A 24,648-nucleotide genomic window follows, 5' to 3' on the forward strand; every position below is an offset into this window, starting at 1 on the left:
ACCACCATCACCACCAACACCATCACACACACAGACACACACACATGGGAAATTTTTCAGGTTCTATGACATGCTCCCTGGTGTAATCGCAGACACCTTCCACACACAATGAAAGAAAGAAATATTTTAAGGTTTTCATTATTTTCATTATGTAATCTACTCTTGTTGCTGTGGGATTTGGGACTATGGAACATCAGCATGTGTTTGTGGCCAAAATTAAACTAGGATTCATTACAAGAAAGGCTAATATCTCCGAGTACTACACCTTTAAGACAGATAAGTTTGGATGAGAGATCTTAACTTCATAAAAGGATTTACTGAGGATTTCCTTTCAATGGCAGATTCTTGTTGCATTTTATTATGATTTGGTTGACAAAAGTTAGCCTTGCAAACAGCTGTTCAGGAATGCAGCCAATGAGTAAAGGCAGATCTGCCTTGAATGGCAAATGCTGCTGAGTAACTATGTTACAGGCTATTTTAGGACCACCAAGAATGTGTTTGCATTTTCAAGAGTGGAAAGAGAGAGACTATTTGGTATGAACACCATGCCAGGCACTACGCTCACTTTCCACCTCTAAGCTCATGTGATTCTGATAACAAATTTGTGAGGTGGCCTCAACTCTCCCCATCTTGGTTGCACAGCACTGTGAATGTACCAAAGGCCACTGAATTGTACACTTGTAAAAGCTTAATTTCATGCTCTGCGAATTTTGCCTCCATTTCAAAAAAAGAGGACCTAAGTCATTTCACACTGTATACATATGTTAAATCATCACGTTGCACACTTTTCAAAAAATCACATTGTACAACTTCAATACGTATAATTTTTAGCTGTCGATCATACCTCAGTCAGGCTGGAAAAAAGAGAGGACCTAGACCATGGGGAGGGTCTCTGCACTGACCTGAAGCTCCTTAGCCCATGTCCCCTCCCAGCCTCTGCTTCTGTGGCATCAGAGCTCAAACAGCCTGACTCAAAGATCTACTAACTAGGGTGTGTACATTTGCAGGCCATTAGTATATTTTAGAGCCAGAAGTTGGCACCTAGCCACTAAAATGTGCTTATTCAGTAAGCATGTGACCTCCAGAATACACCGGCCTAACCGAGTGTCTCTGGATTCTTCCCCCACCTACACAGCTGTTGGGTTTCTCATACAGGGAACTTCCTGCCATGGTCTAAAGCCTGTCGCCATTTTATTTAGCCCGTTGTTGGGACACAGGCAGAAGCAAAGTCCCCTTCTGCTTAAGCTTCAGGACTGGCCTCCGAACCTTACAAAGCCTGGGACGTAATTTTGTTCTCTGAACCTTATATCCCCTTTCATAAAGCTGGTGCCTTGCATTGTATAAGCTTCAATCCCCACGAAGCAGAGGGCATGGAGAGCTATTTGGGGAAGATCATAATTTGACCCCAGCTGGTCTGGGGCAAGTTGTGCTTTCTTTAACATGGTCTGGAATTGGAGGTGATGTACACCTCCTGCACATGGCATGGACACTTGTGAACCACGAGGCTCTCCTTGGCCTATCTGCACCCCAGGGAGAGAGGCCCTCTTAGGTGGGGGAGAAGAGCATTCATCTTTTCTCTGCAGGAGCAGTCCAGAAAGAAAGTCATAGCATCAGTTTACCAAAGCTGGGACCCATTCACTTTGTGGGTGGGGAAACTGAGGCTCAGAGTGGGGTAGGGACCTATGAGAGGTCACACCACAAGGTATCAATACTTAGAAGCAGAGCCCTGGGAGAAGTGAGAAAGTTGGGCTTAAATGAACTCCGAGGGCCCTTCTGCCCTCTTCATATATAGAAACCCAGGTCTGCCCAGTGGCCCTGGTGGTCTCCAACCTCAGCTCTGCCTTCACTTTTCCTCTTCCCTGCATGTTTCCGGGTGCATTAGCCTAATTCAGGTGAAACACAGATGACGCTTGTTAACCTGAATCCTGCACAGACAGACCCATCTGGGCTGAGACAATGCCCTTGCCTTTGACCTTCAGCTTCTAGTCTGGCTCCACAGGCAGTACCTGCTTGACCTCTAGGCCAACCTCATCAAATCCAGGTGCTTGAAACCAACTCCATCTTTCTCTTCTCCCCCCAAGTGGTCATGTTTATCCCACTAATGATGCTACATGGGAAGGTCTTTGGAGGAAACCGGGGCAGGGTTTCTTCCAGTGGAAAGAGGCCAACCTGGCAGTCAGAGAAACTGGCCCACGGGCACATCTCTTCCTGGCTCTCAGCCTCATGAGCCCTCATGTGAATGGGAGGGACCGGCCTGTCACTAAGGGCCTGGCAGTTCTGACAGCCTAGGAGTGCAAGGCTCGCACTCAAGAAACGCCTGGTCAATGACGCAATACTTGGAGGCGTCTCAGGGGATGGTAGCGCTGAATTATGAGCCCATTAAATCCACACGCATCTATCTGTTTGGGGCCATTCTTAAGAGTTGCCAGTTCTTCCAGCTGCTATGTCTACACTACGGAAAGGGAGAACACAGTTCTCAAAAAACCCGAGGTCTGATCATTTCTATATTTGTTGGGGCCGCTCTGGTTGAAGCTTGTTGAAGCCACAGCCCTCATGTTGGGAAGCCTGAAGGTGCAGACAGTGTGGTGGAGCCCAGAGCGGTGGGCGATGGCGAGCAGCAGAAGGTGGAATTTTACAGGCAGCACTGCTGGCCATCAGGTCAGTGCCATCAGTGCCAGGCTGCTCGTCTCCCTCCACTCTCACCCCATGTCCCGATTCTAGAGCATGTGTCCTTATTTGCCAGAGAGCAAGCCGAGGCCCACACTGGAGGGCCCTGGGGCCGCCTGGGGACCCAGGGCCTGGAGAGTGACATCAGTGACAGTGACTGCTTCTGATGTGCACTCCTCAAAGATGCTGTGAGGCACCCAGGGCAGGCCGAGGACTCATTTTACAGAAGAAAATTTGAGGCTCAGAGAGGGGGAGTGACTTGCCCACAGTCACACAGCAAATGGAGGAGCTAGGACTTCCATCAGGTCTTTTGGTGCCTACTCCAATGCTCCTCCCTCCAGCCCAGCCCGCCTCTGCCTGCAGAGTGTGCAGCCTCTGTCACTTCGGGGCAAGCCCAGGGCGCCAATATATCCCCTCTTTCTAGGGTGAGATTCTTGCTCCAAACCACCTGTTAGCAGAGAGTCATTCCTGAGACAAACCGACTCCTCTTGAAGCTAGTCAGGATTCCCTGCAGTTCCCATCCACCCTGGGATTCTCCAGAGCCTCAGGTCTTGCAATTCTGGACATGCTGAAAGTCCTGTTTGCTCTACAGAAAGATCAGTTTGTGGGGACATCGTTCTGAAAAACAACCATGCAAATGATACACCAGCTCAAGTACAGGCAGTTATGGGTGCTCATCTGATCCCATGTCTCCACGCAGGCAGATTCCCTCTCTCTCCCTCCTTCCCTCCTTGTCTCTCTTCCTGCAAACCCAGTCCTGCTGCCTCATGTCTTATCTATTCTCCTTTCTTCTGAGCAAGTCTACTGGGGAACACTCCTGTCTCAGAGGGCTTGAGATCCAAGCTAGCTGGCCAGCGTGAGGTTCTTGGAAACTCCCAGGGAGCATGTGTAGCAGTACTGAGGAAAGGTGTTGATGGAGCAGGGGTGGACTCGCGTGAGAGACACTGAGAGAAGCAGAAGCAGGAGCAGATTGGCCGGGGCTGCACCACAGGAGGCGCTGCTGACAGAGGAAGGGAGACTAAATACGCCACAGGCGATTTCCAGCTTTTTGACAATCGTGCCGGGGGCTCCCTGGAGGGAAAAACAAGGAGCCCTGAGCCAGTCTCTCCTGCACACCTTGGGCTTCCTGCATTCTTACCCAGGAGGGACTGTGCATATTTTTGCTGGCCTTTTGTAGATGTCTGTGTTAAACCTCCAGCTAGAGTGTTCAAAATCAAGTGTTTATAGCAACCTGCCAGACTTCTTTGGAAAGAGTTTTATATATATTATATATATTGTATATATATTATATGTATAATATATATATTATATATATAATATATATTTATATATATTATATATATATATTATATATATATATATATATTATATATATATATATATATGTTCTTCTCCTTATGCCCATTTTCTGAGCCTGGACTGTACTCTTATACTCTAGACCCTTTCCCAAGAAATCTTTGCCCTTTTTGCCATTCTGGACTAAAAAAATGTAGAAAGGGAAGAATTGCCATATGTCATTGTTCAGACAGAACCAGAAATAATGTTGACTTCAGAGCTGAACTTGGCCTCTATCAGAAGGGTTGCCTTTGTTTTCTCATTATTTAGGGGGTGGGGAAGGCATCACATGCTTTGAAATGCATTTTAATGAATGTTTATAAGGTCGTGGGGATCACATTGGTGGCTTTGTCTGCCCGATTATGAAATGGGACTCCGCGGGCACTGGTGGATGGAGATAAAGTCATTCCTCTCTAAAAGACACCAGGACACCGTCCCTCACTCCCCTTCCCCGCCCTACCACTGCCCGGACCTGTGAGGGCTGGGCCTCCTGGGGTCTAGTGTTGGTGTTGGCCCCTAACTAACCGTGGGACCACAAGCAAATCACCACCCATTCTGTTTTCTGTAAAAAGTGAAGGTTGACATGTATTGTCTAGCAATCCTGCTAGTGGCTACTGATTCACTTATGGTAAAAAATTTTTTTTAAAAAGTTCTCCCAGTGAGTGGGCAGGGTCACATGTAGTACAAGGCCTGAAGGAAGTAGGGGCTGGCTGGGAGCTGGGACCCATAGCTTGCTGTACAGAGTCCACAGAGACTGGAAAATGGCACATAGGTAAAGCTGTTTAGAAGGGTCTGGAAGTTTGGTGGGGACCTGCCACCCCCAACGTGACGCTGAGAGGGGAAGTCATTCTGGGGTAGCAAGCTCTCTGCTGCACTTGATCTAGAAGGGTGGCCACGGGGTTCAGTCAAGCCCAACAGCCCAGACAGGCTGACCTCGGTGGTGGCAGCAGCCTGGGTCTAGGGGCGAAATTAACTCGTAGTAGATGTCAACACAGCCGCCTCCCCTCGGCTTGTTTAGGCTTGGCTGGGGATCTGGCCATCCGGCCAAGGTGCTTTAGGCAATCTGTTGAAAGCTCTCCCCGTAAAATCCGAAATGCAGAGCTGCAGCCTCTAGCAAAGTGGAGTCTCGTTTAGTCCATTGAGAAAGGAAAGCTGGGAAGAGGCTCCTGCCTGTCCCACCGCTGAGACTGTGGCGTCAACCAGCGCCCCCCATTGCACCCCCAGGGACAGCAAGGCCAGCCTGCCCGCCGACTAGGGAGCCTCCCAAAGCATTCAGGGAAGCTAGCACCAGCGGCGTCCGGCTGCAGGTTTGGCACAACAGGGGCATCCTGGGGTCCCGCTGTGGGGTTGAGGGCCTGAAAAGTGGGGGGCACACACACTCTCACTTCAGAGAGCTGGAGACCCCTTTCCTTCGCCAGTGGTTCCCAGTATTAACTTTAGCATCTGGTGGTCATGTCCCACCTTCCCCACCTCCTGCCACCTTAGTCCCAACAGGATAATGGCAGACCAACAATTAAATGAAAGCCCTAGTATCTGCCAGGGAGTCCAGGCCGTTCCAACTCACAGCTCTTGCCCTCCCTCCTTTCCCTCCCATCCCCCAAGCCCATCCTTCCCCCGCCTGGTCCTATGCAGACTTCACTGGCATTAAACTCGCCTTGAGTCCAAGACATCATGAACAGTGCATTGGGCACAGCCATCGCCCGCTCGGACTCCCAGCAGGGGATCCTATGTAAAGCCCACACTGAGCCGTTCCTTACTGATCCAGTTTAGACATTTCTGTTTTCAATATACTGGATTTGTTTTAAGTCTTTGGGAAAATGTAGAAGAGACCGAATTTCAGCCTGAAATGCAGTGACTTCTCTGTGGCCCATAATTGATTGACTGAACGGCCAGGAAAACACGGGGCGGAGCTCGCTGGGTGCTGAGTCATTTGTGTTCGTTGGTCCATGGATTCATTCAGCTTCTGTTTACTTTGCACCAGCCGTGGGCCAAATACTTAGTGAGCACTCCTGGGTGGGAGAGTGGAGCAGATGACTGGAGAGGCCTCTTCCTGTGCCTACTCTGCCTCACCCCCCAGCCCCTTCCTGCCTGCCCCGTGGTACTCAGGCCTCAGATGAATCTGGTGGCAGACCTGCCCCTCAACGTGCCCTTGGCCGGGTGGTGGACATCTCAAAAGGAACGGCAGAGAAGTAGGCAAGTCCCCTCGCTAAGAGAGGGGGAGCCCTTTCTGCGGGGATGGGGCGGTCAGTGTCCAGCCATCGGTGGGGGAGGATGGAGGCTGCGGGTCGGGGAACAGCTGAGTGATGGTGGCAGGCCCCTGCATCTGCCCCCGGGCCCTGGGGCCCTCTAGCTGAGCCGCTCGGGGCAAGCCTTGCCCATCCCAGGGTCTCAGGGTCCCTCCCTGTCTTTAAAGGCCAGGGTTGGACTCCCAGAGCACTTCCAGATCTGCCCTCCATAATGCCAGCTACTAGTTAATGAGGGTCCACTAGGTGCCATGGAATCTGTTCCATTTCACATAATAGTCTGAGCAGCATCACGAGATGAGAACTAAAATGACGCTCATTTTACAAATGAAGATACAACTCAAGAGATTCTGTGTGGAGGCCAATACGTAGTGGTTGCGTGTGCCTTGGGACCAGGGCCCTTGGCCATCCTACCTCCACCCATGCTCTCAACCTGGCAGTCCGCTGAGAGCCAGCCAGGGAGCTGTAACAAACCTTGGGGTCCTGGGCCCCGCCCCGGAGGAGACTGAAGCAGTTCAGCTGTGGTAGGAGAGCCTGGGAATCTGGAGGTTTCTAAGCACATCTGATGGGTGCCAGGGCTCCAGATGTGCAGCCCTAGGGGATCTCTTTTGACGTTCACTCTGCTTTAAGAGTCATGACCACTGTCGTGCTAGTAGGTGGCCCTCACGCCCGCCTTGACCCTCCAGTGAGCCAAACGTAAGGGGACGTCAGAGGATCAGCACTGGGTGTCCCAGTAAGACTTCAAAGCTGGAAAGAGGCTTCTTCATGCAAAAGTGCTTCAGGGGAAATGTATCTGGTAGAGCGTTGGCCTTTAGGTGATTTCCAAGCCCATCTCTTCCCACACATAATCCTCTGATCCACTCCCTTCCCCTTCACTGCAGGTCATGGTCATTTACGAGACAGCCACGGATGACTGTATGAAGCCTTGAAAGAGTAGGAAATACGGCATCAGTAACTTCTTTGATTTGTTCCCAAAGGCTAGGCTTTTATAAATGGCGGGCAGTTCCCCCAAGTGCAGATCACAGATCGGGGCCTTTTCCTGTTGTTTCCTATCTCCCCAACCTGAGGATGCATCTGCACAGAGGCATTTCTTAATTAGATAGCTTTATACTTTTTTGGTGGAGGATTGTAAGTCATTCCATTAAAAACAAGCAATAGAAAAATACAGAGAATAGAAAGTGAGTTTCCAGTCACCCCCAAAAGATGACTACTCCAAAGAGTTGCATATACTTTCTTCCAAGGCGTTTTCGTGCACTCATAGCAATGTGTATGTATGTGCATGTGCACGTGTGTGTCTGTGTGTGTACAGATAAATGGAACCATGCTATAGTGACTGTTATGCAGTTGTGTTACACTCCAAACAGTGTCTCTCAGACAGCTGCCCAAAAGGACACGCCAGATCTACTTCACTCCTCCAAAGCCTCTGCTTCATCCCCTTTTCTCACTAGAGCCTGATGCATTTCACCAAGACATGGAAGCAACCTAAAAGTTCAATGTCTACGTCACGCTTTTCCTTTTTAAAAATCAGGTTACCAGTAGACAGGTGGGAATTGCAAGTTTCTTAGCGATTCTCCTTTGCCCTCCAATGTCTGCCCGCAGCCCAGGGCACTCCATGCCTCCTGCACAGTTTCGCTGAAAGCTCCTTTAAGTGGGCAGAGAATATCCTTCGCGTGACTTTCTGTAGTGTTTGGTGTAGAGACAGCATACTGCTTTATTTGAACTGTAACACGACAGTCTAAATGAAAGACAGCAACAAAAAAACAAGCATCATGGTTCTAAAAATAGGCTGTATTGTATAGTTTTGACAACTCTTTCTAAGTCTTGAAACTGAGAGATCTGTTTTATCTTGCAAGTTTCCTGTTCAATAGCTTTAATGTGCCAAGCCTTTATAAACATTCCTCTGCCTCCCCCCTTCCCTCTCCCTTCCTCCCTCTCTCCCCCCTCCCTCCCTCCCTCCCTCCCTCCCTCCCTCCCCACCCCTCTTTTCTCTTCCAGCCACAGGGAACCATTAAGAGGAGACAGGAAGAAGAAACTTTCCAGCTTTCAGGCATGGCCGAAGGAGGTTACCCTAATAAAATTAAGAGACCATGCCTTGAAGATGTCACCCTTTCGATGGGCCCCGGCGCCCATCCCAGCACAGCCTGTGCAGAGCTGCAGGTTCCTGCGTTACCCATGAACCCTAGCCCTGCAGCGATGGGAGCAGCTGGCCATTCATTACTACTCGAAAATAACCCCATGAACGGCAGCGTAATGGGCTCACCGTTTGGGGTGCCACCAACTGCGGAAATGGGACTGAAAGGCCCCCCTCTTTCTTACTATGACAAGACCAACACTGTGCCTGCTGTGGACCAGGAACTTCAAGATCTGCTGGAGGAGCTAACAAAAATTCCAGAACCTTCTCCGAGTGAGCTCGACCTGGAAAAAATCCTGGGGAGCAAGCCAGAAGAACCGCTGGTCTTAGATCACCCCCCGGCAACCCTAGGCGTGACTCCCAAGCCTGCGGTTCAGATGCCACACTTGGAGAGCCTTGGTTCCAGCAAGGACTTCGCTTCCAGTTGCAGCCAGGCCCCTGGGGTGTCGCTTCAAATCCCGCCCTCCTCCGCGGGGATCAGCTACATCATTCCCTCCACCAGTAAGCAGATGGTCTCCCCCAGTTCTTCAACAGCGCAGGCCAAGAGCCAGGTCCAGGCGCCGCTCCCTGCGGCTGCCTTGCCACCGCTCCCAGTGCCTCAGTGGCATCACGCCCACCAGCTGAAGGCGCTGGCAGCCAGCAAGCAGGGCTCTAGCACGAAGCAGCAGGGCCCCGCTCCCAGTTGGTCTGGCCTGCCTCTTCCCGGCCTCTCCCCGCCTTACCGCCCACTGCCCTCACCACAGCCGCTGCAGCCGTTCAGCCCTCAGGGCCTCATGGTGTCCTGCATGTCATCGAGCAGCCTGCCGGCGAGCGCTCTGCAGGGCTCTCCCAATGCCTTATTGTCCAGCGCGGCGCCCAGCAGCGGCGCTGCCCTGGGGCCGGCCATGACCTATGCCCCCGAGAAACTCCCCAGCCCCGCGCTCCAGCAGCAGCCGCAGTTCAGCCCGCAGCCCTCCATCCTTGCCAACCTGGTGTCCTCCACCATCAAACAGCCTCAAGGGCACCTGATATCCACTCTGCCCACCAGCAACCCGGGGCCCTCCACTCCCTACCGCCCAGAGAAGCTGTCCAGCCCCGGCCTGCCACAGCAGTCCTTCACCCCACAGTGCCCCCTGATCCGGAGCCTCACTCCCACCAGCAATCCGCTCGGCCCGCAGCAGCCGCAGCTGCAGCTGCCGCCGCCTCCGCCTCCGCCAGCCAGTGCCATCCTCAAGCCCATGGCCACCAGCTCACCCAGAACCCTGAGCCTGATCATGCAGCAGGGGCTGGCCGCCCCCAGCCCGGGAGCCCCGGAGCCTTTTACTTTCGGCCACACCAAGCCCTTGTCACATTTTGTCTCTGAGCCGGGCCCCCCGAAGATGCCCTCGGTGCCCGCTGCGTCTCGGCAACCTGCCCTGCTCCACTACCTGCAGCAGCCGACGCTGACGCCGGCCTCTTCTGCCACGGCCTCGTCCACGGCCACAACCAGCTTGCAGCTGCAGCAGCAGCCGGACGCTGCTTCGTTCCTTCTGCAGCACGTGACGCAGCAGCCGCAGCGTGTTCAGCGGTCGGTGGCCTCGGATTCCATGCCTTCTCTGCCCAGACAGGTAAGCCGATCTCACCTCTGGTTGAGTCCCTTGGTTTTGGAAATAAGAACCATGTTTCATGGTATTGAGAGCCGCCTTTGGAGGCAGATCCAGGCTGTAGTCCTCTTTGAGAGTGGACTTCACTCTGGAAAAGTCTGTTGAAGCCAATTTATTCTGCACAGTCAAAGCGCAGTATCCATGAGGTCAAGGTTATGGTTTCAGTTCCTGTGCAGGTTGCTTAGCTTCCCTGGAAGAAAAGTTCACCCACAAGGTGCCGCCAGGGGAAGGAACCAGGGCAGATGAGTCAGAATCACACAGAACTGGGCCGTGAGGCACGTTCCCTCACCCAGGACCAGTGAAGCCTTCATAGGATACAAGGAAATTGCACTGAAGCATTTAAATTTTCTCCCTGCTGGCATAAGGCTGCACACCGAGCCTTCTAGAAGTGTCACAGCAAACGTCTGGTGGGCAGCGGCAGCGTGCCATTCACCCCTGCACCAGGTGCTGAGGCAGGTCCTAAATGAAAATGTCAGAGACGTGTCAGGTAGTTACTCTTACCATCCTCATTTTACAGACGAAGTAACTGAGGCTCAGAGTGTTGAAATGACTCGCCCAGAGTCACACAGTTAGTGAGAGGCCCAGCAGCAACTTGAAGGCAGGCGGGCTTGCTCCAGAGCCCGTGCTCTTCTCAAAATCCCCATGATGTCTCTCTCATCTCCTACAGTCTTGTCAATCACTCAGTTCAGCTACTTCTCCCTGGGCAGTGTCTATCATAGTTCCCACTTTTCATTTGTTCTGACCCCTGCCTGTATTAGTTACCTATGGCCGCGTAACAAATTAGCCCGTAACTACTGCTTAAAACAAGATACATACATAACTTCACAGTTTCTGGAGGCTGGGAATCCTGGCACAGCTTAGCAGGGCCTTCTCGGCCCAGGTCTCTCACAAGGTTGCAGTCATCTTAAGGCTCAACTGGGAAGGACTGGCTTCCAGACTCACTGCTGTGGTTGTTGGCAGGAAGCAGTTCCTTGTGGGTTGTTGGACTGAGGTCTCGGTCCCTCATGAGCTGTTGGCCAGAGGCCTCCCTTGGTTCCTTGCCACGTGGATCTCTTCATAGAGCCTCTCACAACATGACAGCCAGCTTCATCAGAGCAAGCAAGAGAGAATGTGCCAGCAAGAGAGGCAGGGGGAGTGCCAGCAAGTCAGAAGTCACAGTCTGTATAACCTAGTTTGGGAAGTGACATTGCATCACGTGTGCGGTATTCTGTTCATTAGACGCGAGCATGAAGATGTGAATACCAGCAGGGGATTACAGGCTGGGGAGGGTACCAGGAGGCAGGGATCCCTGGGAACCACGTCAGATGTCTCCCTGCCCCGAATACCGTCTTTCGTGCTTCCTCTTTTCCATTGCTGTCAGGCCTGCCCAAGTTCAGGCCCTCTTGATTCTTCATCCGAACTCATACAGTTGACTCTTAAACTGGTTGCTCCAATAAACCATCCGTTTCTCTGAGAATTACCTTGCTATAACACAGACCTGATCGTGTTCACACTTGCTCGGAAGATTCTGGAGGCCCAAAAGCTCCATCTACCTCCTTAGACTCAGTGTCCATCGGGCCCCAAAGTGCTTGCCACTCCCGGCCCACTCTGTGTTCTTGGCCTTGACTCCCACTGTTGCCTGTGTCTGACCTTCCCTGCCCACCTTTGCTCTCCTGTCCCACTCTTACAGGTCCTAAGGCTCAGTCACTATCCCCCCCCCGCCCCCCAGGAAGCTTTTCCCCAACTGTCCTCTGGACTTCCATCTCCAACTCTGCCTCCTTCTTCTGTAGAGAAGCCAAGGAGTAGGTGGCCGTAAAGTGCTTGTCTGGGAATGTGTCCCAAGGGAAGCTCCTGGTGGGGGCTGACCTCTTTGATGAGGGCCCTGGATGACCGTGGCTGTGGCAGTCCCCAGAGGAGAGAGACCGTGTCTTTTTCATCCAGGTCTCATGAAGCCTCACCAAGCAGAGTGCTCCACACAAGGGATCGGTCCTTCAATGGGAGCACCCGTGGGGGTGGCCAGGGTGAGCGGCCAGCCCTTGTCCACAGTTCAGGAGCACTTTGGTTTGATTTTGTTATAGGCCTGTTGCCAGCTGTTTTCGTGGACTTCTGCAGCTGGCTTGGGGGAGTGCCAGCATCCGCACTGGAGCCCTTATCCTAGCAGGCAAGATCCTCAGCCTGGAGCCGTGTCACCATCTAACACTGTGAGCCTTTTTGGTTTCTTTTGTGTTCAGTGGGGAACATGTGTAGCCTGACTGTGTTGCCTCGGAGCCAGACCAGCTGGCTCACAGAGAGAATCCTTAATGATGAGGGTCGTGAAAATCACATCCGACTGATTCCCTAGGTGGGGCTGGAGGAAGTGTCCGGGAGAAAGCGCATGCAGCCAAGCTCCCCAGGCCAGGAGGGGCTCAGGTGACCTCTGCCAACAGAGGCAAGAGGCTGGGCTCCCCGATGGGATGCTTCTTGCTGCCAAGAGCTACCTTCCCAGCCAGCACTGGCCAGTGCCCAGGGGCTGAGCGTGCTACCTGGTACTTCACCTGCCTTTTCTCGTCTTAGTCCTCAGAGGTAGGGGCTGTTATCATTCTCTTTAAAGCTGAGAAGTCCCCAGAGTTGCCCACAGTCACACAGCAAGTCGGGGCCAGAGCAGGGAGTCTGGCTAGAGAGCTCACACTTGTAACCCCACACACGGGGCCCTGCCTCCAGAGCCCTCTGTTCCTGCCTTGACCTCCTAACTGTTGCCTCTTCTACAAAGTGGGTGTGATGGTAGGTTGTTTGAGGATTAGAAGCGTCGATTCTGTGCATCTGAAGCACTCCAAACAGAGCCTGGCGCAAAACCTGCCAACGAAAGCCTGACTCCTCGTCCTGAGTCTCCAGATCTGTTTCCCGGGGGCTAAGATGGTTCTCAAACCTGGGGCTGTGTCGGGACAGCATATGAGCAGTGCTCTCTCCAGACCCCATGCCTGCCAGTGAGATGGACAGCAGTGGTGGGGCTCACTAGCTTCGTGGGCTCTTCTTGTCCTAGGCCCCGCCCTGCCTAGACCACCGCAGGCCCGCTGGGCGAGGGGAAGGAGCCGCCTTCGTGCTTTCACGCTGGCTCCGCCCCACTTCCCAGCACCCTGCTCTGTGCACGGCGTTCTTTTAGCCAAAATGCACTGACGAGGCCTCCAAACGGGCACATCAGCAGCTCCGCTGTTCCTTCTCATGGCCTTTCCGCATTCAGTTTAAGGCCTAAGAACCGAGTTCTGGTCACCTGGCCAGGAGAAGGTGGAAGAAAGGAAGAGGCGAGTGTTTGAGGCCCCCGTGGTGAGGAAGTACATGCTTCTTGCTCCCAGCAGGGAGAACTTGCCGTGTTTTACTGATGGCCAAGCTGAGCCTCAGGAAACACTCGTTACCCCCTGGATGGCGTTGACTAGCTCGTTGCACCTCTGTGGATGGTAGTGGTTACCACAGAAGGACTGGGCATTCATCTTAAAGCAGAAATGCCAAATCCAGGTGTCGCAAGGAGCTCATTCTTATTTTCAGACTAATCTTTCTCAGCTTGGGGGATTTCACTTTACCAGTTACGTGAGCGATCCAATTTCAGTGACCCGCTTGCTTGCACTGAAGGTAAAAGGTAAATGCCATCTGGCATCAGGGCAGCAGTTCAGCATGGCAAGGGCACTGGAGGCAGACAGGCTGGGGTTCAAGTCCGGACACCAACTCTAATTGGGCATTGTGCCAGGAGCAGTGTCACTTAAGCCCCCTGAGCCTCAGCTGTACCTGGGGAAAGGGGTGGGCCCCATCTCGTAGGGCCTTGAAAGACAGGAGATGCTGAACCAATACTGCTCAGACCCCTGCCCGGCCCACACTCCACGCCCAGGTATGGCACGCGTGGGCTCCCGGACTTGGATCTGGAACCCCTGAGGTCAGACGCGTTTCCAAATTCAGAACTTTGGGGACTTTAGAAAACTAATATGGTGCATATACCAAATATGACACAACCCTCTGGTGGAATCTGGGGCACATTTTATTATTTTTGCAGAGAAATATGAATATTTAACTAAGCCCAGGTCGAGTTTTGTTCCCAAATAAATTTTGGCACCAAATTTATAAAAATAAAATAGGCTCTCAGAGCTTTTGGCCTTGAAATTACAGATAAGGGATGTGGACCTAGAATTATTAAGGAAGGGACTATGGAGTTGTGACACCCAGCCCTGGTGTGTTGACTTTCAAGGCCCCCAAATCTCCTCACTGTATTCCCCACCGTACTCCCAAGGCTGGGTGACTTCTCTCTGTTTTTAATCGAAGTGAGGCAAAATGAATTTTGTTTCCATAATGGTCGCTGAAAACCATTGAGGATACCTTAAGGTATTGTGAACATCAGGGTTAGGACTTCAATTTGACTGTCAGCCACTGGCAGAGGAACTGACATTTACTCAAAGGCAGAAGCAGTTCTGTCCAGGAGATGAGACTTGTGCTCTGGAAGAGTCGGGGAAGCAAGAGGCAGCACGAGCGCCCTGGGTGCACGTGCGATTGCAGAGCTGGGAGTGTAGCATGGCGGGGAGGAGGAACGAGGACGGTGGCCAGTTGGAATAAGAACAAAAAAGCCTGAAATCTGATCCTTGAGGCAGGCTGGAGGCGGGTGGGTGGCGGGTGGGCAGCTGCAGAGAAATAGACCAAAGAGGCGTGTGATATGGTTTGGAGAGATTTTGAGAGGGGCGAGAGAGGGGACCTGCCTCTGGGAAGGCTGGATGAGCCCTCGCCTGCGTCTGCCCCGTTTTCTGCCTTTAATGCCAGCCGCCCGTCTCCCATGCTTAGGCAGCAGTGGGCACCCAGCAATGGCGGAGGCATGGGCTCATTAGGAGAACTTGCCATCCACCCTCCTGGAGGGCTGGGCCTAGGAGGGGGATCTGGGCACCTCGGTCTGAAGTGGGACCGTGAGGAAGCCCTCTTGTCACCCTCACCCGTGGGTGCCTCTTGTCCCTGGGGACTGAGCCTCTGAAGCACAGCACTCCCAGCACCCAGGGCCTGGAGGGAGACGGCACAGAGCCAGGGGCAGCGGGGCCTTGGCCCTTGGTTCCTGGCAGGGTGCGGGCCCCGGGACTGGGCTTGAGGCTTGGATCACTGAGGTCCAAATCCCGGCTCTGCCACTTTTTCATTTGGCACGCTCCTTCCTCTCTCTGTGCCTCAGTCTCTCCATCTGCAAAATGGAGATACTAGTATACCTATCAAATGGGGCTGCTGAGAGGATTCAACGAGATGAGGTAAAAGTGCCTGGCCCAGGGCCTGGCACACAATCATGCTGCACCGATGTTAGCTCTACTGTTTCGAGAAAGCTCTTGAAACTCGGTGCTCAGTGAAATGCGTTTAGACTGCCAGGCTCGTCTCCGGCTCCCAGAGTTGGATGGTGGCTTGCAGAGGAGGGGTGGGGGAGTGCCCTTCAGCCGTGGGGTGTCAGGGAGGCCAAGTGACAGACACAGACTGGGGACCCCCAAAGGGAGCAGAGCAGCCAGGCCCGGCTGCAGCTTCCCGAGCGCCCTGGCCAGTGGGGAGGGAACAGTGCTGGCCATTCTCCCTCCAAGCACAGACGGCAGAGGTGCTGGGAGCCATGCAGGGGGCTGCACCATCCCACGTGTGTGCTGAGTAAGAAACGGCAGTAACAAATGCTGCCTGCATTCAGCTGGGCCCCAACCCCGCCGCTTGCAACTGGCCGAGGGCTGCCTGGGTTTCTAGATCCAGAGGGACTTCTGCTGATGGGCGGAGAGAAAGGATGGAGGGCAAGTGAGGGCCAGCCTTGCCAGCCACCCGGCGCCAACGCCACCAGGAACACTGGTTCATCGTGGTCACTTGGTTTGGACTTCCGAGGTTGGACTCGACTGCTCGGTAGAGCAGAACCTTGAATTACTGCTGTCTTGATTAACACTGCAAATTAAAATCTTTCCCTTCACACCGTGACCTCCCATTGAAAACCAAAATGATAAAACCAGGTTAGTTAGACCGAGAGAATTCCCTATTCTTGTCGAAGTTACGCCGGCTCCATTTTCCACTGGAGGAAGAGAGTCGGGAGAAACGGTAGCGTGTGAGTCTGCTCCTAGCCTCGACATCGTTCATGACCCTTTAAAAGCAAGTGACCACTATCTTGCCAGAATACTAGACCTCCTTGGAATCAGATATACCACACATTGTCAAGAAAGGGCCTGTGACCTTGGACTTGAAACTCCTTTCACCAGCTTCCCTTAATTCTTCTGCTGTTTTGAGGCTAAGAGGCAGGGCAGGGCGGCACTGCTCCCCATGTAATGAGGAAAGTTTCTTCGCCTCTGTCTTTTACAAATTCTGGTGAGAAGCATCACAGATTTCATTTCAAAGGGTAGTACTGCTGAAATGCAAGAGCAGAGGCGTCTGGGGGAAGCTCTGGGCTGCACTAAGGAAGAAGCGGGGCAGGAAAGTCTGATTTCAAAGAGCCCATGTGTCCAAGCTCCAGCCTCACCTTGTACACGTCTTCTCTACCAGACATGAGGACATTTTCCTGAATAAGCATCTTTATTTTGTTTTTTGTTTTTAAATTATTATTGTTTTTAAATTTTATTTATTTATTCATTTTTGGCTGTGTTGGGTCTTAGTTGCGGCACGCGGGCTTCTCTCTAGTTGTGGCGCTCAGGCTCAGTAGTTGTGGTGCGTTGGCTTAGTTGCCCTGCGGCACGTTGGGATCCCTAACCAGGGATCGAACCGGTGTCCCCTGCATTGCAAGATGGATTCTCAACCACTGAACCACCAAGGAAGTCCCTAAGCATCTTTATTTTGTATTTAAGCACGATTGTACATACAAGCTTAGTTTTTCCTTTCTTTTTTTAAATTGGGCAGCAAAGAACTATTTAGTTTGGGGAAACATTTTTTAGCTGCTTTGGGAGGAAATATAATTAGACAAAGTTTACAATAAGTCCCCTACATACTAACCTCCAAGTTGTGAGCTTTCAAAGATGTGCACGTGCCCCTGTATGCCAGCTGTTGTACTGTACTACAGTACTGTTCAACGTACTGTACTGTAAGATTAAAAATGTTTTCTTGGGACTTGCCTAGTGGCACATTGGTTAAGAATCCGCCTGCCAGGACTTCCCTGGTAGTTCTGTGGTTAAGAATCCGCCTGCCAATGTGGAGGATATGGGTTGGAGCTCTGGTCCGGGGAGATCCCACATGCCACGGAGCAATTAAGCCCACATGCCACAACTACTGAGCCTGCACCCTAGAGCCCGTGCTCCGCACAAGAGAAGCCACTGCAATGAGAAGCCTGCGCATCTCAACGAAGAGTAGCCCCTGCTCGCCACAACTAGAAAAAGCCCACATGCAGCAACGAAAACCCAACGCAGCCAAAAATAAATAAATTAATTAATTTAAAAAAATCCGCCTGCCAATGCAGGGCACACAGGTTCGATCCCTGGTCCGAGAAGATCCCACATGCCACGGAGCAACTAAGCCCATGCTCCACAACTACTGAGCCTGCACTCTAGAGCCCGTGAGCCACAACTACTGAAGCCTTAATGGTGATCACTAGCTTTAATTTTTAATTGCTTGACAATTGACTCATGAAAGCTGGAAAGGCAACCATTTTCAGAAACCTCCTGTGAAGTTTTTGTTTGGTTTTTTGTTTGTTCCTTTTGTCTTTACATACCTGAAAAGGAACACGAAACTTTGCTGAAGTTGGGGTGCCCCAAATGAGACTTTTAAAAATGAAGTATGTAAATTATTTTATACTAAGGTCATTGAAACAAGCTGCATATTTGTCACTGTAAAGCAAGGAAAGGAATCTGATTTCAGTTTTCAAAGAGTCAAAGAGGACAGAAATAAATCATTGTGTTATGTTCCTTTAAACTTAACTGCTTATGAATATCTACAAACCCAAAATGTAGACTACCTCAAGGAGAGGCCGTCCACTTCCACATGTAAAACAGGTTTGAAAGTGAAGTGGTCAGCTACTGTTGTGACCCCAAGTGAAAAGTTAGCAAAATAGAAAAAATGTCTAGGGCTGATGGAGGGTCACAGTGGATTTGCACCGTTCCGCTGTGACCCTAACACCTACAGCCAGCATTGTCGCTGAGTGCAGGATGGTGCCAGAGGAGCAATGCAGGTCAGAGATGTGACCCTTGGGGTGAGCAAGGGATGTGTCCTAAGGGGGCTCCACTGCATCCTTGCCCCTCCTTCCTGCACCCTGCCCAGCTTCCCTCTCTCAAATCCATTCATGGTCCCATAGCACAAATTTATGGAAACCTCTCCTGAGCCCGTTTGTACTTTCAGCCTCTTCTGTCCCTTGGGGGTTGTCAAATCCCACAAGCTGGGCCTGCTGGGCAAAGCAACAGTGTGCGTATGCTCTGAACTGGTGGCTTGTGACCTTGAAGGGGGCAGCGAATGAAAGCAGCCCACCCCACCCCACCCCCAGAGAAAGAGTTTCTGCTTCTTCCTAAGGAGTTGAAAAAGTTTAGGTTTTGATTTGATCTCGTGAATTTTGCCCACAATGACAGGCGCTGCTTTGTCTGATTGTGCTTTGTTGTTGTTGGATGAGGGCTTATCATGTTAGCTTCTCCCAGCAAAATCAGTGAGGTTGTTGAGAGCTAAAATGTCCAAAGAGATCACACCTCCACCCCAGGCCTGCGTGCGTGCATGGTGGTCCTGAGAGCCCATGCAGTGCCCCGAGCTGAGCCTTCCCTGGGTCCTGACTCCCAGCAGAATAACAGGTTCTAAGACAGAGAGTGGAAGAAAGGGGCAGCATTTCTCCATTTCTTTCATCCTTCAGTCCTTCGCCCCATGTGAACCGAGTTTCATGTTGGATTAGAAATTGGGCAGCATGGACTCGCACAGAGCCCGTAGACCTTGACTCAGTGATGGAGAGCTAGGTGCATGGGAAAAGGGGAAGTGGGCAGTCCAGGAAATGATCACAAAGTCCTGGCCTAAATGTGACCTTCAAAGCCTGAAAGATGCATAGCCCTACTTCATCAGAAATTACTCCAACTCTTGCTTTGCTTTTGGGAGCTTTGGATTTGAAGCTATATGCAGAGGTTCTATCTGGCCTTACCCCCTGCAGCATGCTACCATGTTTGGCCATTTTTGAGCAGAGGAAGTGAGCAGAATTGTGGAGACCCAGACTTTTCTACAGGCCCATGTCTGGGTGGCACGTGAAAAGAATTTGCCAAGCCAGCTGACTCAGGAGGCCAGTAGATGAAGGTGGACTCCTTATTTACAATTTTGCATAATGATCATTTATTTCCACGTGACAAAGCTTTGAAAGATGTGGGAGTCCTCCAACCACCCTCGAGTGGCAGTAAGTGGGAACAATTCCATGACCTTTCCCTCTGTCGGCAACACTTTCAAAGATGAGCTCTAGAAAATGTGAACAGGCAAAGCTCTCAAATATGGCTTTCTAGTTTCATGTTGTCAAAAAAACAAAATCTTGACACCCATTAAGGATGGCTATTATTTTTTAAAAATTAGAAAAAACTAGTGTTGGTGAGATGTGGAGAAACTGGAAACCATATGCACTGTTAGTAGGAATGTAAAATGGTACAGCTGCCGTGGAAAACAGTAGGGTGGTTCCTCAAAAAATTAAACATGCAATTACCGTATGACCTAACAATTCCATTCTTGGGTATATACCCAAAAGAATTGAAAGCAGGTTCTTGAACAGATAGATATCTGTTCACCAGTGTTCATAGCAGCATTTTCACAATGTCCAAAAGGCAGACGCAACCAAAATGTCCACAGAGAGAAGAATGTTGAACAAAATGTGATCCATCCACACAGTGGAATACTATTGAGCCTTTAAAGGAAGGAAATTCCGATACCTGTTACAACATGGATGAACTTTGAAGACATTATGCTAAGTGAAATCAGCCAGTCACAAAAGGACAAATACCATATTATTCTACTTATAACAGGGACCTAGGAGTCAGATTCATAGAGACAGAAAGCAGAGTAGTTCTTGCTTGGGGCCGGGGCACTGGGGGTTAATGTCTAATGGGGACAGAGTTTCAGTTTGGGAAGATGAAAACGTCCTGGAGATGGATGGTGGTGATGGCTGCACGACACTGCGAATGTACTTAATGCCACAGAACTAGGCACTTAAAACGGTCAGTTTAACAGCAAGAAAAAAAGAAAAGGAAAAACAAATTTTAAAACATGAGCTAATCCTCTCCTAGTCAAGGCAGTATTTAATTTTGATAATATTAATATGTGATGTCGAGGTGGCAGCAGCTGAGCTGCCTGTCTTCCTTCATGGAGAGGAGAGTACTGACTGCACGGGTACCATACCCATGTTTCTGTGCAGGCCTACTGCACTTAGATGCCTTAGTGACATGCATGCACTTAGGGAATGCGTGCACTTCCCCTTTTCACTTAGTGCATGCGTGTTAACACGCACAGTGTAGGGTTCCTGGGCATAGCCAATGCTTAGAAAGAACTTTCCTGATAAATCGATCACGACTTCTGTCCTTTTCTGGGCATTTTAGAGAAATGACAACATGTGGATGGGGGAACAAAGAAGTGATATAGACAGAATGGGGTCTCTGCTCCGGAATGGGGTAAGAAAGCCCACTGGCTTCATGGATTCTCTGGTGCATCTGCAAGCCTAGAAACTCTAGGATGGCTCACAGTTTGCTGATTAATACAAGAGCCAAAAGAACAATGCTAGGGACTCACTTTCTGTGCACAGTGTCCCTCTGGAGCAAGTGCTAGGCCCTGAGGTAGAGTTCTGGAGAAAGTTAAGGGTCTCGGCTACAGTGAGAACCAGGCTTGACACTGACACACAAAGTAGGAAACAAGAGCCTCTAGTCATTGTCCAAATGACTTTTGGGAAGTTGACACACCTGGTCACTGTGTCCCCACTCACACCCCAGCTCTCAAGACCTTCGGTTTCTGCCTTTCAGGGCCTGGCAGTGTCCACTTTTTAATCAGAGTCATTTGTGTCTTGCCTGTGCCCCCATTTGCTAGCAAATTCCTCAGGCACATGATGTCTTATCTAGGTCTGTAAACGTGAGCTCAAGGAGCCTTTGAACGAATGACTGGAAGAAGGCAGGAAGGAATCAACCTATAAATCAGTTGCATCTGCTGGCCTCTGAGAATTAAGCTCCTGAGATTATTTTGAGTGTTTTAGAGTAGTTATTGGTAGAAATCCCCAATCTTTGAAGCCCAGGAGGCTGATGAACTCAGATTCTTGTGTTGGACTGAAGGGTGAGCTCTGCCTCTTCACGCAGGGTCCCTACCCCCTGACTGTGATTGTGAGACATTTTCTGGTCCAGTTGGGACTCTTGTCTGCCAACAGCATGAGGACAGGCAATTGCCTACAATTCTACAAATGCACTATCTGAATACATTTGATTTCTTCAAACTCTAACAAATAACACAGTTTTGGACCTCCGGGGTAATTAGCACTGGTTGTTCTGTTGCAGTGGTAGCGGTTGTTTCATGCATTTTAGAAGGACAAACAAGACCTCTGGCTGCTATTTCACATACCACAATGATAGCAGCACATGATATAAGAAAAGAAAAAACAGCTGGCTTAGAAATTCAGGCCACTCATTCCATTGCTTTTTTCCCCAGTTCAGATTCGCTTATGCCGCTCTGGGGCGGCACTGTTATTCCTAATGTAACCCAATCAATTTCAGTTTTGAAGGCTGCTCAGCGTATGTTCTTGTCCTGTCAGACTTTAAATGTTAACTTATAAGAACAGTTGGTTGTATTTGAATAAGCTTTCCCCATTGGTTTAAAAGAATTAAAGGGTTTTGTTTTTTTTTTTACTAGTTCATGAGCACAGGTTTTTATATCCTATGTGGAAATGATCTTTCAGGGTTTCGTTTTGATTTGTTTGTTTTTGTCATTTTGACAGCTGTATTGTTAGCTTCTTCTATTTGCTTGATTCACTTTTCATTTGGAAGTGTCTTCTTTAGCAGAATAATTACATCACAGAGATTCCTTCCTGGCACCCTCCAGAAAGATCTCCTGATGTCCCCTATTGCTATGTCAGCTGTTATAGTTCGAGATTGGTACAGATCAGAGTAGCAGAATGGGGTTGAAAAGGGCAGCCTCTGGCAATGGCCTTGACCCTGTCGATTCCCTCTGAACTCATAGAGCTCCAGCATCATATAGATCTGTTCTGCCTGGCCCTTTCTTCAGCAGCCGGTGGGCAGTACTGCTCTTCCAAGCGCTGTAGTTACCCCATCCTCACTGCAAAAGGCAGGATTGTAACAGAGGACCCATCCTTTGATGAAACTATGTCAGCCGACTATCAGAATGACCTCATGGCCTCAGGAACTGACCAGACTCCGCTGCAAGCAACAAATATGCTTGTGACTTGTCAGAGCTAGATTGACATCCAGTTTAGAGTTTAGAATCCTTCTCCATATGCCCCATTTTTGGAAACAAATGACAAAATCGTGAGGTTGATTAACATTGTAGTCCAGATTGACATATATACACTGATATGTAAAAAATGGATAACTAATAAGAACTTGCTGTATAGAAAAATAAATAAAATTTTAAAAATTAAAAAAAAATAAAAGACATTGTTGTCCAATATGCTCCCTGAGAATTCAGAGCCCTTTAGAGGTTTGAAGACAACTGGGATGTTCCCACTGAATCTTCCCTGCCACCCCCAATTCTTTGCCCATTTCCTGGCTATTTCTGTCTGAACTGAGCACAGGGCATTGGTGTGAGGCCCTCTGGGTGGGTAAGGCTTTACTGGACTGACCGAAATGCTCCAGGTGTGTGAGCCCTGCACAGGGGAGAGCAGGAGGGTCATTCCCACTCTTCAGTAGATAAAGGGTGTTTTATTTGGCACTCTTTTTTTTTTATTGTAGTATAGTTGATTTACAATGTTGTGTTAGTTTCAGGTGTACAGCAAAGTGATTCATTTATATATTTTTTCAGACTCTTTTCCATTATAGGTTATTACAGGATATTGAGTATAGTTCCCTGTGATATACAGTAGCCCCTTGTTGTTTATCTATTTTATATACCTTAGTGTATATCTGCTAATCGATAAAGTTTTGATATAATATTGGACTAGGGTTTGAGAAAGAGAATGAACCCTCCTAGAGCCATCAGCACCCGAGTCACCAACACCTCTTACAGGCTTTTAATTTTTTGTTTACAGTTATTACCTCTGAAATCAAATCTCGACTTTCTGGTATGGTCTTGGACTTTTCAAGGGATTTAAAAATTTAGGAGTTCGGTGCCAGTAATTGCTTTTAGGAGCTAGCACTGCTAATTTGCTATAGATGAATTCCAGTTTGGATTGTCAATTATTTTCTTCACAGAAAGCCACAAAGTACATATTCGAGTTAGCGTCGGAATTGAATTTGATCCAGGAATTCATAATGTTGTTAAGCTAGATTATTGCTGCTAAAACGTGGATCACATTCAACTAATGCAAAATAGAGTATTTAAGAGCTTGAGTACCACACTTGAGATCTGAGCGAAGAGCCCAAGATTGCAATCTGGGATCCGCACTCGATGCATTTGCTTGATCATGTTGTACAGACAGCTTAGGCGTGCTAGTATTCTCTTTAGATGAACTGGTCTGTGGATAGAGGAAGATGACTCAAGGCTGAGCAGGGTCCCACGGGCCCCCGGCTTCATCGTCAGAGATGAGCTGTCCTCCAGCATGAGGCTCGAGGTGTGACGCAGACGTCGTGAAGGTCTGAGGGGCCAGGCTAGAGTCTTTGGCAGTTAGGATGGATTGAGTCGCAAATAGCAGGAAATAATAAAGGGAACTGACTTTAGCAATAAAGGGAACTGACTGAGTCCTGTAAGTGGAAGTCCGGCTCTTGGGCAAACTTCAGGTAGTGTCACCGAAGATGCTGTTTCCTTCCTGCTGTCTATCCGGCCTTCCGGAGCACTGGCTTCACCCTCAGGCCGGCTCCCCCTTGTGGACACATGACAGCCCTCAGCAACTCCAGGGGCTGCAGGCCTCCTCCTGCCCTCATCCAGGGGAGCAGAAGAGAGAGTTGCTTCGAGAAGCTCTGTCAGAAGAGCAAGGAAGCGTCTTTCCCAGAAAGCCTCTGGCACTTTGGGCACAGTGGCCTGAATTGATCACATGCCTACTCTTCTGCTTCGTGTAAACGGAGCTCGGTGCCTGGCCACTGCAAGCCCAGGTGGAGCCAGGTTTCCCCAAAGCACATGGGCACATGGGGCAAGTGAGGCCGCCTGAACGGAAACCGTGGAAGGCAACGAGAGCAGGAGGGCTAGGCGCCAGCTTAGCCACCAACTGTCTTTGCTGTGATCGACCTCTTTGGCCACCCACAGCCATACCCTCCCTCTTTGCCATGCGTGTGCCTCCCGAAATGCTCACTCCTCCAGAAAACCTATGTACTCCCTCCCCAGAGGGGTTCAGTTCCAATCCAGAAACTGCAGATGTCGTGCCACCCCCTCAGTTTGGTCAGAGCATAGCCCCTCCTGTTCCCGGGACCCCTGGCCATCACGCTTACCTTGGCAGAGAAAAAGCAGAAGTACAGGACAGGAGGAAAAAAAAAAAAAAGAAGCTCCCGTTTGGAAAGGAGGAATTGGAAAGCAACACACCGTGGTCACTAGCCCAGCATCCATGGGCTTAGGGGTTCCTTGCTTCTCCGGGCCTCAGTCTCCTCTTCTGTATAACAAGAAGGTTGGATTAAAGCAGTGGTTCTCTCTGGAGTGTGTCCTGGAGGGTTTGTGAAAG

At 50.2% G+C, this 24,648-nt stretch overlaps 1 protein-coding gene across 11 annotated transcripts in view; it reads left to right on the plus strand.

Moving 5' to 3' along the window:
* Nucleotides 1-24,648, plus strand: part of MAMLD1 (mastermind like domain containing 1) — a 110,054-nt gene that overhangs the window by 63,538 nt on the left and 21,868 nt on the right. For 4 of the 11 annotated variants that reach the window (XM_082610872.1, XM_082610876.1, XM_082610878.1 and 1 more), the window contains 2 exons: nt 8,241-9,962; nt 12,056-12,178. In XM_082610872.1, the coding sequence (XP_082466998.1) occupies nt 8,241-9,962; nt 12,056-12,178 (1,845 nt within the window). The remainder of the gene's footprint in view (nt 1-8,240; nt 9,963-12,055; nt 12,179-24,648) is intronic. The other 7 variants (XM_082610877.1, XM_082610879.1, XM_082610873.1 and 4 more) reach the window with 3 other exon arrangements.

Source organism: Mesoplodon mirus (genome assembly GCF_964341445.2).
Source record: "Mesoplodon mirus genome assembly, chromosome: X".
NCBI classification, from domain to species: Eukaryota; Metazoa; Chordata; class Mammalia; order Artiodactyla; family Ziphiidae; genus Mesoplodon; species Mesoplodon mirus.